This window comes from Trichechus manatus, unplaced genomic scaffold (genome assembly GCF_000243295.1).
Source record: "Trichechus manatus latirostris isolate Lorelei unplaced genomic scaffold, TriManLat1.0 scaffold00052, whole genome shotgun sequence".
In the NCBI taxonomy this organism is placed as follows: domain Eukaryota; kingdom Metazoa; phylum Chordata; class Mammalia; order Sirenia; family Trichechidae; genus Trichechus; species Trichechus manatus.
This window is the reverse complement of record NW_004443988.1, coordinates 7,195,497-7,212,323: the sequence shown is the minus strand read 5'-3', so window position 1 is coordinate 7,212,323 and position 16,827 is coordinate 7,195,497. Positions and strand designations below refer to the sequence as shown.

Sequence of the window (16,827 nt, the reverse complement as noted above, 5' to 3'; positions counted from 1 at the left end):
GCTAAGACTCCATTAATAACCTGACCTCCATACACCCCTACTCTGACTGGCAGACCACAGTGGCATTTTGGATCTCCTGCAATTAGTGTCAATTCAGAGCTAACGTCCAGTAATCCCCGAAAAATCTGATTATTCCTTTTCCCCCAATTAACAATCACGCTCATAAAAGGCCATAGATCCCATTGGGTAAGGCTGGAAGAAAAATTAACAGTATAAACTTTTAGCAGTGTGGTGGAGTCCTTCTTTAAGGGGACCCAGCCTCTCCTTCATTTAAGGAGTTGTGGGTCTGTAAACTGGCTCAAGTCTGGGAATTGATTGAGGGGCTGTGACTCTATTTTAACAATTCATGTTAGACTGCCATTCACTTGACCTAGAACTTTTCCACTTATAGACAGCAAGTAAATATTTAGTAGGCTTCACATCTATTTCACTCCTAAGGACACCATGGCTAATTAGCCAACACCGTGAGTCCATGTCAGTCAGACTATTCTGATTACTGCTTTGACTTTGCTGTCCATTAAGGTAACCACACTCACCTTGTCTTCAGTGATTGCCACTACTTGGCCCCTGCCACCCTGTGATCCAATCACCCTCACTGTAGTTAGGTTCCCCAATTTGGTGAGTGCAGTTCCCTCTGTAATATCTGATCTACACAGAAGAGCAATCAAAGCAGTTTTCAAGGATACTGGGATTTCCCTCACAAATTTATTTCTCACAGGTGTGGTGAAAGATGTGTCCTCTAGGCACTCCCTGGGTGAGTGGGTAGGTCTGACATGATAAATTCACTTTAACATTCCAATTTTCCTAAGCCTTTGGATACTTTCTCTACAATATACCAAAGTAGTTCTGGCATTTCAACTTTGTTTAATGTAGGCCACTTCTTTGTCCATGTTTCAGTCAACCAACCAAATAAACTGTTAGGTCCTTTTCTAACCCCTTGAGTTGAAACAGTGAATAAAGAATGTCTGGATTCATATCAATACATTCAGATTGATCCAACTTTGTGTTCCTTGCATCAATATCCCACATTCTTAATAGCCATTCCCAAACATACTCCCCAGATTTCTGTCCGTATACATTAGAAAAATCAAATATTTCTTTTGGAGTGGGGAAGATTTTCTGTCTCCGTCGGTCCTTGTCAGCAGTCTTCCCCTGAATGAGGAGCTTCTCAGTGCAGGGACCCTGGGTCCAAAGGATGTGCTCTTCTCCTGGCATTACTTTCTTGGTGGTATGAGGTCCCCATGTCTCTCTGCTCGCTTCTCTCTTTTATATCTCAAAAGAGATTGGCTTAAGACACAATCCAATCTAGTAGATTGAGTCCTGCCTCATTAGCATAACTGCTGATAATCCCATCTCATCAACATCACAGAGACAGAATTTACAACACATCGGAAAATCACATCAGATGACAAAATGGTGGCCAATCATACAATACTGGGAATCATGGCCTAGCCAAATTGATACAGTTTTGGGTGACACAATTCAATCCATTAACACCTTCTAAAACTCTTCCACAAAATAGGAGGGAACATTTCCTAACTTATTCTATGAGGTCAGTATTACCCTGAGACCAAATCCAAAGATACTTCAAGAAAAGAAAATTATAGACCAAAATCCCTATGAATATAGATGCGAAAATCCTCAACAAAATACTAGCAATCCAAATCCAACAGCACATTTGTTCTTGTTGTTGTTAGGTGCTGTCAAATCAGTTCCGACTCATAGCAACCCTGTGCACAACAGAACGAAACACTGCCAAATCCTGCATCATTCTTACAATGATTGCCATGTTTGAGCCCATTGTTGCAGCCACTGTGTCAATCCATCTCGTTGAGGGTCTTCCTCTTTTTCAATGACCCTCTACTTTGCCAAGCATCCTGATAACATGTCCAGAATACATTCTTGATTCTAAGGAGCATTCTGGCTGTACTTCTTCCCAAACAGATTCGTTCGTTCTTCTGGCAGTCCACAGTATATTAAATATTCTTCGCCAACACCATAATTCAAAGGCATCAATTCTTCTTCAGTCTTCCTAGTCACTGTTCAGCTTTCGCGTGCATGTGAGACAACTGAAAATACCATGGCTTAAGTCAGACGCACCTTAGTCTTGAAAGTGACATCTTTGCTTTTTAACACTCTAAAGAGGTCTTTTGCAGCAGATATGTCCAATGCAATATGTTCTTTGATTTCTTGACTGCTGCTTCCAAGGGCATTGATTGTGAATCCAAGCAAGTGAAATCCTTGACAGCTTCAATATTTTCTCTGTTTATCATGTTGCTTATTGGTACAGTTGTGAGGATTTTTGTTCTCTTTATGTTGAGGTGTAATCCATGCTGAAGGGCTGTATAGTCTTTGATCTTAATCAGTGCTTCAAGTCCTCTTCACTGTCAGCAAGCAAGGTTTTGTCATCTGCATATCGAAGGTTGTTAATGAGTCTTCCTCCAATCCTGACGCCCTGTTCTTCTTCATATAGTCCAGCTTCTCGAACTATTTGCTTAGCATACAGATTAAGTATGGTGAAAGGATACAACCCTGACACACACCTTTCTTGATTTTAAACCACGCTGTATCCCCTTGTTCTTTTCAAATGACTGCCTCTTGGTCCAAGCACAGGTTCCTCAGGAGCACAATTAAGTGTTCTGGAATTCCCATTCTTCGCAATGTTATGCGTAATTTGTTATGATCCACACAGTTGAATGCCTTTTCATAGTCAATAAAACACAAGATAAACATCTTCCTGGTATTCTCTGCCTTCAGCCAAGATCCGTCTGACATCAGCAGTGATATCCCTTGTTCCATGTCCTCTTCTGAATCCGGCTTGAATTTCTGGCAGTTCCCTGTCAATGTACTGCTCCGTTTTTGAATTTTCTTCAGCATAATTTTACTTGCGTGTGATATTAATGATATTGTTCAACAATTTCCATATTCTATCGGCTGGCCTTTCTTTGGAATGGGCACAAATATGGATCTCTTCCAGTTGGTTGGCCAAGTAGCTGTCTTCCAAATTTCTTGGCATAGACGAGTGAGCACTTCCAGCCCTGCATCCGTTTACTGAAATATCTCAATTGGTATAAAGGATAATTTTAAGTACCTATTTAAATTCAACGGCCCTTAGGAGAGATAAGGCATACTAAAATTGCTCAGGCATTACCCAACCATTAAAATTTCTGCGTAATTGGCAACTGGGTTAATCTGGAATAGGGCTGGGCAGGTATGCCTGTCTGCGTGGGAAACACTCCACCCTTGAGGTGGAAGCGTTTTGAGAATGGACTGGCACTGCCACAGGCATGACCCAGCAACATTATCTACATCTATCAGTATTAAGTCAGACTGCCCATTCAGCTACTCCGCTCTAAAACTGAAGCTGTGGATTGGGTACAATTAATCAGAGGAATATGAAAACTTAGTTTATCAGAGAAATATGAAAACTTAGTTTAAGTCTTAGAAAAAAGGAAAGAAGTGTTTCAAAACGAATCATGTGGTATAATTCGCAAGTCCATGTAAGAACTGGTTAAAACTAAAGTTAGTAAGAAATAACCGTACTCAAACTACCCCTCAGTTTTATGGCATGTTGCCTGTTGACCTCCAGCTGTGTGTGAAAAATAAAGTTACAATGTGCAGATGTGCCCGAGGTGTCAGTTTACTTCTGTTCTTCCAACAATAGTGTGACTGCCCTGCCTGTCAGCACAGTCCAAACCAGTTCAGTTTATGGGCTCAACTTCAGCTCCTGCTTGTTGACAGTTCTGCAAAACCGAACCGTCTGGATGGCTGGGTTTACTTTCACGGACAGCCGTGTAGTGCTGGACTACTCCTCTGACAGGAAAAATTCTGGATAATTCCAAATAGAGTCAAACGATTGTGTCTACTAAATTAAGTCAATTAAAGTTACTGTCAGTGTCCCTGTGAGAGGCTGTGGAGACCCATTTAACCTAAATCCCTGAAGAGAAATGTTGCACCCGAGGGCTATTCATGTTAGCAATCAAATGACCCCAACAAGGGAAATACAGTACACACATTAGAAACCAATGTAACACTTGTAAACAGTGTTTTTTGAGCTACAGAATCAGCAGCCTTAGACTTATCATTGTAGGACTGGATGTCATCACTTTACCTGCCCTGTGCTGTTCCCACTCAGGCTCACACCAGCACCCTTCCTTCAACTTGCTGTGAATACAGGCCAGTTACAAGGATTCACGATTGAGGACTGAAGCCATTTGTTCCTGATAAAGAACTGAGGAAATGGAATATGCTGACACCCCTGGACAATCCTGCCTCGCAATTCTAGACCTTGGCCCTTTGCTAGGTGGGGTTTCTTTTCTGGGAAAAACGGCCTGGGTTAGCTGTCACTGTGAAGGCAGGGTTCTGCCCTACATGGGCCGTTCAGTTCCCAAGAGGGAACACATTTATGACTGAACAAGGGAAGGAAAAAAGTGAGATGCTGTGAGCTTCATGACCTCACTTCCTGTCAAGATTTCTCTGTGCTTGCTACTTTGTAATCTCACCCTGGGGAAGGTGAGGAGGAAGTGTCTGTGGCCCACGGGAAAGGAAAAGTGGCAACTGGACATCAATCCTGCAATCATCCTGGGTGTATGTATGACGGAAACAAGCCAGCCTGTGGGAGCAAAGGTGGACAGTGCCTCTGGTATTGCTGATTTTGAAACATTCAAAGAAATGAGGTGAAGTTTGAAAAACCAGTCTCAAGCCAAAAATTACAAGGTTTTGGTGATAAACCCTTCTGATTCATGTCTGTCTCTCAGAGTTCTCAATCTTTCACTCACTTCCTTATGAAATGAACCAATTAAGAAACTCTGGGTCTGGCAAGGAATGGGACTCCCCCTTGATCACTGGCCAAGAATCTCCCCTAGGAGACTCCCTCCTGCTTTTCCCAGCATAAAATCCTCAAGCTATCAAGGCAAATGTTGGGGCATGACTCTCAAGGACAAGTGAGACACGATTAGGGCAACAAAAGGAACCCCTACAGGTCAAACTTTAGAATGACGGATTTTGGCTTTCCCTGCAGAAGCTCAATTACAGCTAGTGGCTACAACTCCCAGCAGGGCACGGGGCCAAAGAACACCTAGGGGGCCAACATTCTGTTGTCCTGTCCCACAGCTACGGGAATCAACTATACGAGGACGCAGAGAGGAAATCTAAAAATCAAATCTGTGTCCTTTATTCCACCTAGTAAGCATACCCAAGAGCCATAGATTAAACTGTCTCAACAGGCTGCTGGAAGGAAGGTTCCCTGGCCTGGGGCATACAACTACCCTGCTTTCCTGGCAGGTGGTGGGGCAGTGGAGAGAAGCTGAGCCCTGAGGCAGAGCCCCCAGCACTGAAAGGAAATGGTAAGTTGAGGAAGTAGAACCATGATGGAATGGGACAGCGAGAGGCCTGGAAGGGCAGAGGTTGGGCATTTTGACGTTGAAAGGCATTTCCACCCAGCCCCGCGTGTCCACTGACAGCCACACCCACACTGCATATAGAGGTGAAACTGCTATTGCCCTCGGTGGTCCTATATTCTTCTGGAAGTCCCTTTCCTTTTTTCTCTGTGGCTAAAGTTGTAACCAAGATGAATCACAGACTGCTGAAGTCTGGGGGCAGGAACCATTCGTCAGAAGGATGCAGAAGCCACTCTCTGGCAGTCCCATCTTCACGGAGGTGAGCAATTTGGGGCTTTAGGAATGAGATGGAGAGAAGCAGAGAGGAGGAGACGAGAGGCTGCCAGCCCAAGGACAGAGGCTGGGAGCTGTGTGTAACAGGGCCACAGAAGTGTTCAGTGAAATCCTAGGTAGGAGCTGAGACACCCCTGGCTCAGTTCCCATCAGAGATGGAAGAACTGGGGCAGAGGCAACTGGCCACTCAGGCACCAAGTGAAAAACACCCCCATGCAGAAGTGTCATTTACATGGCAGTCCTCCTACACCCAGCAGTCTCAGATGGTCTGCCCAAGACGGAAGCAAGTGGCCAGGGAGGCTGGGCCTATTGCTGCGATATCATGGCAAGTGCCCAGTCCAAGAAAGCCACTGTGATGTCCTGTAGGTAGGTCCAGGTCCACTGGGCAGCCTCACTGAGCTGTGTCTTCATGCAGTCCCAGGTCACCTCACCTCTGAGGAAAGCACAGTTTTAGGGGTTGAGGAAGTGTGCAGCTCTCTTAAGTCACAGGACTGCAGCTCAGAGCCACAAACCTCATCCCAGAGGGCTCAAGGGGACAATGGGGCAGAGTAGAGCCTGAACAGAGGAGCCCTGTTCCTGGGGAAAGGGAGTGTGGCCACCAGGGGTCCTGCCAGGAGCCCTGGGGGGGGACTCACCTGCACGCCTTGTGGCAGTGCTCCTGGGCCCGGGCCAGGCCCTCAAGCAGCAGGTGCCACAGAGGCAGCAGCACATTCTGGTAGAGAAGCAGCAACAGCTCCGTCAGAGAATGGAGCAGCTGGCTCAAAGCATCTGGGAGCTGGGTCTGTATCTGGGCCATGGAGGATGGAGCGGGTTAGAGCACACAGGGGAACGCACCCTGGCACTAAGGGCCAGTCCACGTGGGCTGCATATTCCCTACAGCTCTGCCCCTGGGAAGACCGGGCCTTCTGTGACCTCCTGTCTCTGGCTTACCCTCTGGGCGAGGCTGGTGAGGCCATTACCAAACCAGGCAAGGTGGGAGGCACAGTGGGCAGAAAGAAAGCTGACTGTGGCGTTGGTGTGCGTCCAGGCCAGCTGCAAGCTGGGCCTTGCCATGGTAAACAGGTGGGAGCTCCAGGTCAGCAATGTTTCCTCTAGCCAGCTGCAGGAGAGACGGAGGAGATGGGGCTCTGTGTTTCCTCAGGGCAGCTTGGCTCCCAAACAATAGTTGGGGAAAGGGAGGGAATGGGAAAGGAACGCCACCCACTCCCACTGACTCCATCAATGCCTCCGCCAGCCACGTCACCACCCGTGGGCCCCGGCCTTCTCTCTCACCTCCTCACCCCCCGCCCCTGGGAGGAGCTCACCTGTAGCCTTGCAGGCTGTAGGAGTACAGCTTGGCACATGCTTGTTGGCCAGCAGGCAAGAAGCCAGATGATTGAAGCAACCGGCCAGAAAGGGAGGCTGAGTAAAGGGGCCTCTAGTGAGTGGAGATGTGAGTGGGGCCGAGCAGGCGGGGGGGAGTGGAAAGGTCTCGGCATGCTCACAGGGCACAGAGTATGTGCAGAACTGCGCTCACCTTTCCTGCTGGGCCAAGTGAGCAGGAGGAGAGCAGCCCAGTGGAGTCCTGGGCTTAGGCCTCAGGAAGCCTGGGGTTTGAGGGTCTGCCCTTCCACTAACCAGCTCTAATCTTAAGCTCACTGCTCTCTGAGCCTCAGTTTCCTCAGGAGTTAAAAGAAGATAACACCTACTCAAATAAGCCTGTGAATACGTAAGCACGTCTACACTGTAAATTACCAGTCCACTCTTAAGGGGTCATGTCATAGCTCAATGTCACAACAGAAAAATCCGTCTGAAAAGAGTTTAGTCAGTAGTACTGACACCCCATCGGGGCACAGGTGTGTGGGTGTGTGTGGGGTGCTACTAGTTACACCGAACTCTGTGCCCCACCCCACTCCACCCCATGCTATCTTCCTCGCTTGCCAATCCTGCTTACCCTGGAAAGAGCTGTGTGACCGGAAGTCATGGCACAGGAAACCTACAGCAAACACCAGTACCAACAGGAGCAGCCGTGTCCAGGGCAGCCGAGGGCCCCAAGCCTGCTGCAGCAAAGCCTGGGAGAAGACAGGGTGGGCAACGGTGGTCAGAGGGAAAGGGGCTGGTCCTGGCCCCTGAAGGCAGGCCTTAAGCTAGGCCTTTCAGGAAGAAGGTCAAGTGCTTCCAAAGTAGCAGGAGGCTTCAGGGACAGGTAGGGCAGGAGTGTGACACAGGCCCAACCCAGGGTATGCCCAGTGGTGTGAGGGCTGGGAGGGGTGCCCGCACCTTGCAGGCAGCTTCACAGGTGATGACATCCTGGTTGTTGCTGGTGCTCTTCCTTAGCAGGTCCTGGTTGGTAAGCCTGAAGGACTGAATGGTTTCCTGCAAAGACTTCCACACCTACAGGATGAGAAATGTCTGGGCTGAGAACATAGTATCTGGTCCTTGTGAGATCCTGAGCCTCCATCCACATCATTTTCCACATCGAGTGCACTATAACAGGGCACCCTTCTCAGGGAAGCTCGGAAGCTTGGACAGTGGCTGAGTGGTTCAAAGCCAGAACCCAGACAAGGCTCAGCTGCCATGTCCTCCCAGCCCCTCACCTTCTTGGGAATCCGCTCCTGGGACTTGAGCAAGTGGTCCAGCAGCAGGCTGTGGGGAAAGCACAGCCCTGCCAGTCAGGTGGCTCTCTGGGCCTCCCCTGTCCTCTGTCCTAATTAAGCCCTGGCTCTTTTAGACTAAAGACCACCCACCCCCATCCAACAAAGCAGCAGCTGGCTAGAGTTCACCTCAGCCATGTTCCAACTCATCCTGAGAGCCTGAGGAACAGTGACAAATGGCCCCTTTCTGCTTCTGGGCAGGGACAGGTCAGGCTCAGGCTGAGAAGCATGAACCTAGGTGTCTGTGTGGAGCAGAGGCGGGCCACCCCCACCCCACCTGCCTGGAGTGTAAAAGGTGCTTGGGGTACAGCTGCCTCCAGACGCTGGCGCTGAGGGGGTCCACAGTTAGGCACTCAGTCAGGCTGCTCAGGAGCTGCACAGGGGACAGAAGGGAGAGCCCAATGGGGGCAGGGGCTGGTGGAGGGGGAGTGCTGAGGCAACCCCTCCCCCCCAGGTAATGCATCCACTCTAAAGGGTGGAGAAATAATGCCAACAGCTGTCCTAGAAGGCTCTCTGAGAGGCTGGAGCTCCTGAGCTAGAGACTGAGCTCAAACATTGCCCATTTCTAAGGGCCAGGGCATCAGAGACCCCCAGGCCTGAAGGTGGTGCCCCTTCAGGCGCATTTTTCTCAGGGTGGAGCACGAGTGAGTGGGGCCAGGCTGCCAGGAGGAGCTAAGGGTTCCCGTGAAGGCAGCACACAGGGACCTCTGCAGCTGACCCCGGGAAGGAAGGAGCCTCGGACCATTTCCTCACCTCTTTTCTCATCTCAGGGGTACAGCTAGGGGTGGCTCTGGACAGGAAGGAGGGGAAATAGGTATGTAGGGTGGCTTCTGGCTTCGCTCCAAATGCCAGCACCTTCAGTCGGGGGTAGAGCTGACACAGATGCTCCTGCAGGCTGGGGTGGTGGGGAGAGAGAGCCAGGCACAGGCTGTTAAGTGGGGCTGTGCCATGTTTCCCTTTGCCTGCCTCAGAGTTCATGCCCCTGCCCAAGGGGAGAGTCGCCAAGGGCCTTGTAATGACTCTCAGCCTATTTAGACTCAGAGACTCCCTGCAAAATCTGTCGAAAGCCACAGAGCCTCCCCAAGAAAAATGCCCAAATGCCAATCACACTCAAATGGCCTTATAATTTCAGGGAGTTCACTGATGAAGTTAAGCATCTGAGATCTCAGGTGGCTGTGGGAGAAGGGATGCAGGCATGTGCCTTGCCCTGCCCCTCTGCTTGGTGCTGTCACTGCAGTTGTGTCCAGTCTGCCCTACCTGGGCGTCAGGGAGTTGTTAGGCATATAGGCAAAGTCCAGAAGTGGGAAGAAGTCCTTGGGGCCAATCATGCCAAAGCCCTTGGTGAGGTTGGGGTGCATCCTGTGGGGGAAGGACAGGACAGGTTTGTTGGAAACCAACACCCAGGCCAGATGTTTTGGCCATGACCCCAGCAAAGACCAACATCCAGGAAAAAAAGCATTATTTTCACTCCAGCCCATCTCCCTACCCATCAATGGCTCCGTTATGGACTGAATTGTGTCCCCCCCAAAATGTGTTGTAAATTCCTAACCTCCATGCCTGTGGTTGGGGCCCTGGTAGTGTGGTGGTTAAGAGCTTGGCTGCTAACCAAAAGGTTGGCAGTTCGAATCCACCAGTCTCTCCTTGGAGACCCCATGGGGCAGTTCTACTCTGTCCTATAGAGTCACAATTCACCAAGGGCCTTGGTTTTTTTTTATTCCTGTGGTTATAATCCCATTTGGGAATGGGCTGTCTCTGTTATGTTAATGAGACACCATTAGTGTAGGGTGTGTCTTGAGTCAATCTCTTCTGAGACGTAAAGGAAATTAAAGCAAGACACATGGGGTAAGATAGACGCCAAGACACAGGGAGATCTCCAAGGAACCAGGAAGCAGAAGCTGAAGAGACAAGGACCTTCCTCCAGAGCTGAGAAAGCCTTCCCCTAGAGCCGCACTCTGAATTTGAACTTCTTGCCTCCTAAACCGTGAGAAAATAAATTTGTTTGTTAAAGCCACCCACTTGTGGTATTTCTGTTATAGCAGCACTAGATAAGTGACACCCTCCCTTTCCTTCCTCACAGTCACATTGTGAGTTGGGAGGACCTGGTCCTGATTTCACCCCACATCTATGGAGACCAGGACCACAGCATCCCATTTCGTGGAAACAGCCACCGGTAGACACCATGGCCCTCCGCCTGCTGCCCCGTTACTTACAGGAGCAGCCGATCCAGGTATGCGATGGCGAAGGGAGACAGCGACTTGATGCCCAGCACAGGCATCATGATTCCCAGCCACACTGCAGACAGATGTCAGGGAGGCAGCCTTAGGCTTGGGCCCACTGGGGAAACCAAGAGGAGATTCCTGGCTCCAAGACCATCCCTTTCCTCCCCACTTCCTTGTTACCTTTCAGTCCCTCGGTGAGGCTGGCAAAACCCGCTTGACCTATGGCCCACATGATGGTCAGACACTTTGCTGGTCGGCTCTGGTGGGACCTTAACAGCTCCAGGAACTGTGGGACCAGTGGGGGAGGCAGGCTGTGATAAAGCAAAGCACCAGGAGCACCTCCACAGCCAGCTGGGAAGAGAGATGTCAACTGGGAGAGAAGGGGCTGGCCAAGGGATAGTGGAGCACTGCAGTAGAGTGGTGTAGGGATTCAGACCACTGGCCTGTGGCCTTCATCCATGCTGCTGCTTACTTGTTGACCAAAGGTAGGGAAGTTACTGAACCCCTCTGTGGCTCAGTCTTCCCATCTGTAAAACGGGAATAGTAGTGGTACCTGTCTCATATACGTATATAAAGCAGACACACAATAAGTCCTATTATTACTGGTCTTTCCAGGTCTTCTACTATTCCATAACTGAGTCTAGCAGTGTGGAATCTGCCCAGCCTTCCCAGTCCTAGCATCCTGGTTTCCCCATCACCACCTTGAGCTCACCTTTCCCAGGTTTGTGGTGGCAATCTTGGGCTTTTCTTGCAGTATGGCCTGGATACAGATGCGGTAACCATGTAGTGACTCCCCTGGAGAGATACATGCTCTCAGCCATACGCACACTACTCAGCATCCCAAAGTGGAAACTTCCCTTTTGGCAGTTGTGAGGCCAGAATCCAGGCCCAATGAGCCCTAAATTAGTATATTTCTCTGCTGGAAACAGAATCACTCAACCACTCTGGAAGCAGGAGAAAGGGAATGGGCTCCTAAGACAGGGCGGGGTTATCCCTCCCTGGCCCCTTACCTGGTGTCTTATCCAGCTCTTGCAGCATGGTGAACAGACAGTGGTCAAAAAAGAGCTCCAGAGACCCTGCAGCCTTCGCCAGAAGCCCCCGGATGATCCCGCGTAGCTCCCGGCTCACCAGGCTGTATGGATAATCTGTGGCCGAAAGGCTCCACGTGAGCGCCAAGACCAGAAGCCCCAGGCAGCTCTGAGAGCTACGGTGCATCCTCTGAGTGGAAACAGAGGTCTCTGCTCTGAGGCTGGATTCCTCCCTATCCCAACGAGGCCATGGACCTTCAAAGCCACGATGATTTGAGAATAGCTCAAATCATCCTCTGGGTACATACAACAGGAGGGTGGGGGGCACTGGGCTCTGTTACGAACTAATGTGCTTATACACGGCCCTTTCAGAATTTTCTTGAACTTTTATGAGCTTGAGGGAGTTGGAAAGACTAACCGTGAGTGTGCTGGCTTAACGTGGGCTCACTTAGAGGAGCTTGTAGCTTGTAGTTGAGATAGCTGGCCAGGTCCTTCAACCACACGGATGGGTTCCCAGAGAACATGCTCTGGCTCTTGTCCAGCTCCTTCTGCAGAGCTGCCACGTCCAGCTGCCACGGACACAGTCCCCTTGTCGTGAGTTATAAGGGCCAGGGAAAGGGAGTAGGGGTGGGAAAATTATCGAACTAGGTGGTGGTAGGAAGAACAACGGGCTTTCTGCTTTTAAACATAAGCGTGTGAATGCCACAATTTTGCTGATCCAGCTCTTTAAAAAGCATTGTATAGGACTGCTGGGATTGCTGCTGTCAAGGCCCTTCACACGTTCAAGGGGGAGAAAGAGAGGACAGGATGGAAATGAAAGATCACTGCTTCCATGGGGCAGGGAACAACTGGTTTCTCTATCCCCTCCCTGGTGTTCCTGGGCCTTCAAGGCTTCCCTCTCACCACTGTTTTCCTATAAACTTCTTTCTGTTCTAAGTGTAAGCATTCTATTCCCTTGGGATTTCCATCATTTCCTGAGCTCCTCCTCTCACCTAGTGTCCCTCTTCCCCTTCTTTCATCTTCTCTACACCTGAAGGCCCCATCTTTCCCGCCTGAAGTCTAGGCACACTCACAGCTTTCAGTGCTGCCTCCAAGCTGCGGAAGCGGCCCTGCTTCTGGTTTTGGTTAGTGGTGGTTGACACCTTCTTAGGTTGCTTCTTGTTCCCTGGTTTCTTAGGTTCCACAGCAGGGGGTGGAACCTGCTCCTTGTTCTGCTGCTTCATGATTTTCTCAAAGCCCAACTCATAAAGGGTACTTGTCGTCTGGATTGCAGCTAAGGTAAAGACAGGCAGAAAAGGGGGCCAAGTTTAGGTCTAAAACACCTCACAGAAACAGGGGACCCTTCTCTCTTCCAGGGAGGAGCCTGCCTCAAGGCCCCTTCCTGCTCTACTGCTGGTGGGTTCTTCCAGTCATCACAGCTCCTGAGTTCACGGGCTCTTTCACAGAGATGGCGTATTTCTCCATTAGACCTATTAGAGTATGTGAGAACTAGCAGCAGGGTCAGATACAGAGGACTGACTTCTTTAGTGAGTGGCTACTAGCCAGGGAGGTCAGGATTTTTCCATCCTGGTTCTACCCTAATTCCTGTGAGTTCAGATGTGACAACTCTATAATAAAACAAGTGGCAAGCTTTCTCACTCCTCTGGGAGACTGAGAAAACAGGTGCCATACAGAATACTTGGTGGGTGTTGAGTGGGGGCGGGTCATTTCTCTCACTGTGGGCCTCCTGCCCCTCCTTGCTCCTCACCGGCTGGCTACTTTATGAGGGGGCACCTGTATAATGAACCAGGATGCCTCTTCCCAGCTCTCAGACACCGGCCGGGAGAGGCCACGCTAGAAGACCCCAGAACAGCTGGTAGGATTTGTGTGCAGTGCACTGAGTGTCTGAAGACCCGAATCTGCGCCCCCTCTGACATGTAATCCTAGGCAAGGCAACTAATTTAATTGGGCCTCAGTTTACTCGTCTGTGAGGTGAGGGCAGCAACCTCTTCTTGCGCTACCTCTCGTGAGGCTCAAAAGAGACAACGCAAAAATAGCATTTGGTGAACCGGGAGATGCTAGTCACCACGAGGGCGCGCTCCGCGAATAAGCCGGGGGTGTTTTGACCCTCTGGGCTCCAGCAGCTGCTCGCACCACACTGGAGGGGAGGCCTGGGGTCCGGCGGCGGCGCGCCGGCTGCCCGCGGCAGGGTCGCTGCGGTGGCACTGGCGGCGGGGCGGGTACTCACGGGTCAGGTCGAATTTCCACACTCCGTTCGCCTCCCCGAGTGCCCGGCGATCCCCTCTGCCGCCGCCTTTATTATTGCCGCCGGCCGCAGGCCGTCGCCCCTTCTTCACTACCTCCCAGCGACCCCCACCCAACGTCCTGGCAGCCATGGCTCCAACCCTTCCTGCCACCGCCTCTTCCCTCGGCTTTCCGGTCTGGCGCGGACACGCCACGCTCTGCCACGTCTCCTCGCAGGTCCTTGCTGCGCGTGACGCCAACCGCAAGGCAGCCTGGGACTTGTAGTCTTTCGCTTTTGCCGGGTTGTCCCTGGCCAGGAGCTTGGTGGGGTGTCAGCGGCTCCTTGGTAGCAAGCGTCCGGCCTCTGCCCAGGCAAAGATATTGGCATGAGAGGCAATTAAATTCAGAAAACTTTTATTTATTGGGTACCTACTGTGTGAAGACCACCGCATTGGGTGTCTTGGTGGACACAGACACAGGGACACAGGGGGAGACGGCCTCTTTGCCCTCTCCCTCTCTGTGACCCAGTTGGGGAGACAGACGCAAGCAACTCACCCTTGGAGCTGACAAATGTTCAGACTGTTCTAACAGGGAAATTTAACTGTTTTTTTTTTTTTCTTTTTTTCTCTGCTTTCCAGTACTGCCAGAAGGATGGAATGGAAATATTTCTCACCCCAGGGAGAGCTTGAAGATCAAATGTTTCCTTCATTCTAGGAACATGCTGGTTTTTAGGTTGCTAGTGAGAAGACTTTGGGTTTAGTGGGCTATGAAAATCCATCGTGAAAGAAAAAGGGAGAGAATGAGACTGAGGGAAGAGGCAGAGTGTTTGGAGGGCAGGAGGTGGGGCATGCAGAGTCCCTCTGTTAAGAAGCAGAGAAACATTTGGGTGTCTGGAACAACTAGGGCTGGGTTTCCCGTTCCAGACAACGGGGAAGAAACGGCTCTGGCTCCTACCCCCACGCAAAAGTCAATCCCAAATTGCAGATGTGGCAAGGAAGTGGTAGAGAGCCTCAGACCTGAGGAACCATGTAGACAGGTTGCTGCTCAGACATCCCTTATCCCTGAAGGGCCTCCCCTCATGCTTTTAGTATGTGAGGCTCCAGAACTTTTGAGCATCCCAGCAGGGGAAGATGAGGGAAGATGAAAGTGATTTATCACAAATAAGGACATGTGCTATTTCTTGTACACCTACATTTGAGGATGAGATGCGTACCTGCCACACTGACGCACAAGACGGACCGGTTCTTATGGTAAGAACAGTAATACAGTCCAAATTCCTATAGGATGAACAGCTGAGGGAATCATGAATTCCTTAGGAAGGAAATCAGAGAAGCTTTCCTGAAGGAGATGGCCTTTGAGATGGATCCTGAGGGATGAGAGAATTTTCAGCAGTTGGGGATCAGAGTGGGTGGAGAGAACACTCCAGGGTATAGGCCTACTGATTTAAGCAAAGGCCTAGAGTTGGGAAACGGCAAGGCAAGTCTGGGAAACTGGAAGTAGTTCAGTGTGACAGTGCTTAATGGGAGTTAGGAGGAGATGAGATTGGAAAGGGATCTGAGACCATATGTGGAAAGCCTTACCTGACAAGCCAAGGAGTTTGGACCTTACCCTCCAGACCCTGGGAAGCCAGTGGGAAATGGCACAATACACTGTTTTGGAAACGTAAATGGGGCTTTGTGGAGGATGGGTTGGGGACGGGTAAAGGCAGGAGGCAGGAGATGACCAGGTCTTGCTGCCTCCTTCTGCCTGTCCTCCAGCCCCTTCAGGCCTGTCCATGGCTGACTTTGCCTCAGGTAGCTATGAGACAGCTTCTGCCAAGGTCTGTATTTGAGCTGATCATTAATCAATTAATTTTTCAGTTCATTGGTTTAGCTTTACTCAGAGACCAACAGCAATATCCCTTCCGTGCTCTACCGCTTCTGTGTCACACGTATGGTCACTGAAGAGAGCCTGTTTTCAGAAGAAAAACAGAACTGGCTCTCCATCGAGCAAAATAGTGGGCTGCCCCATGATGGAGACACAAAGAAGGTGGGTGAGGCTTTCTTTTCTATCTTTCATTGGAATAGTCTGGCAGGTTATCTGTTGTGACTTGGCATCTAGGGGATGAAAGTCATTCATTTACGTATCCAGCAACATTTCCTAAGTACCTTCTCTGTGTCAGGTACTGGGCTAGGTGAGTTGGGTGACACACCTCTTGCTCCTGAGGAACTGATGCCTGTGTGTGAGACGAAGGTGTAAACAGAAAATTATAACTCACCATCTAAGTGTTCCAGAGGAAAGATACATTCATATGAATTACTAGGAAGGGAGGGAGGAGAGGAGGGGGAATGGCTGAGCTCTGGGTGTTGAAAGAGCAGCCTTAGGTACCGACCACAGAGGTGGGCCTGGGCAGTTACCCACATGGGGTTTGAGGGAAGAATTGACAGATGTTGGGTCAAGGAGGACAGGTGGATGTCTAGTTGGGTGCAAGAAGGGGTGAGCTCACTGAAGCGCAGTTTTATCTACTGGACTAGTTTTCTATGGCCGCTGTAACAAATCACCACAAACCAGTGACTTAAAACAACACAAATTTATTATCTTACATTCTGTAGGTTAGAAGTCTGACGTGGGTCTTACTGCGCTAAAAACAAGGTATTGGCAGGGCTGTGTTCCTTTCTGGATGTCTAGAACAGAATCCATTTCCTTGCCTTTTCCAGCTTCTAGAGGCTACAAGCATTCCTTGGCTTTTGGCCTCCTTCCTTCTTCAAAGCCAGCAATGGTGGATTGAGTCCTTTTCACATGGCATCAGTCCAACCTACTCTTCTGCCTCCCTCTTCCACTTTTGTGTACCCCTGTTGGTGCAGTGGTTAAGAACTTGGCTGCTAACCAAAAGGTCAGCAGTTTGAATCCACCAGCCACTCCCTGGAAACCATATGGGGCAGTTCTACACTATGAGTTGGAAGTGACTTGATAGCAATAGGTTTGGTTGGTGGTGCGGTGATTAAGTGCTTTGCTGCTAACCGAAAGGTCCGCAGTTTGAACCCACCAGCCACGCCGTGGGAGAAAGATGTGG

General features: G+C 50.1%; 1 protein-coding gene across 1 annotated transcript; it reads right to left on the bottom strand.

Moving 5' to 3' along the window:
* Positions 1-2,988: 2,988 nt before the first annotated feature.
* Positions 2,989-14,027, bottom strand: TMEM214 (transmembrane protein 214). Its single transcript, XM_004377599.3, has 17 exons — positions 13,780-14,027; positions 12,626-12,825; positions 11,971-12,121; positions 11,535-11,669; positions 11,237-11,319; positions 10,705-10,810; positions 10,516-10,597; positions 9,563-9,664; positions 9,059-9,200; positions 8,587-8,678; positions 8,249-8,297; positions 7,932-8,045; positions 7,606-7,723; positions 6,977-7,073; positions 6,603-6,771; positions 6,308-6,459; positions 2,989-6,105 (listed from the first exon to the last, which is right to left on the bottom strand). The coding sequence occupies exons 1-17, from the start codon at positions 13,925-13,927 to the stop codon at positions 5,979-5,981; spliced, it is 2,067 nt and encodes a 688-aa protein (XP_004377656.1). The 5' UTR covers positions 13,928-14,027; the 3' UTR covers positions 2,989-5,978.
* Between the last annotated feature and the right edge of the window lie 2,800 nt (positions 14,028-16,827).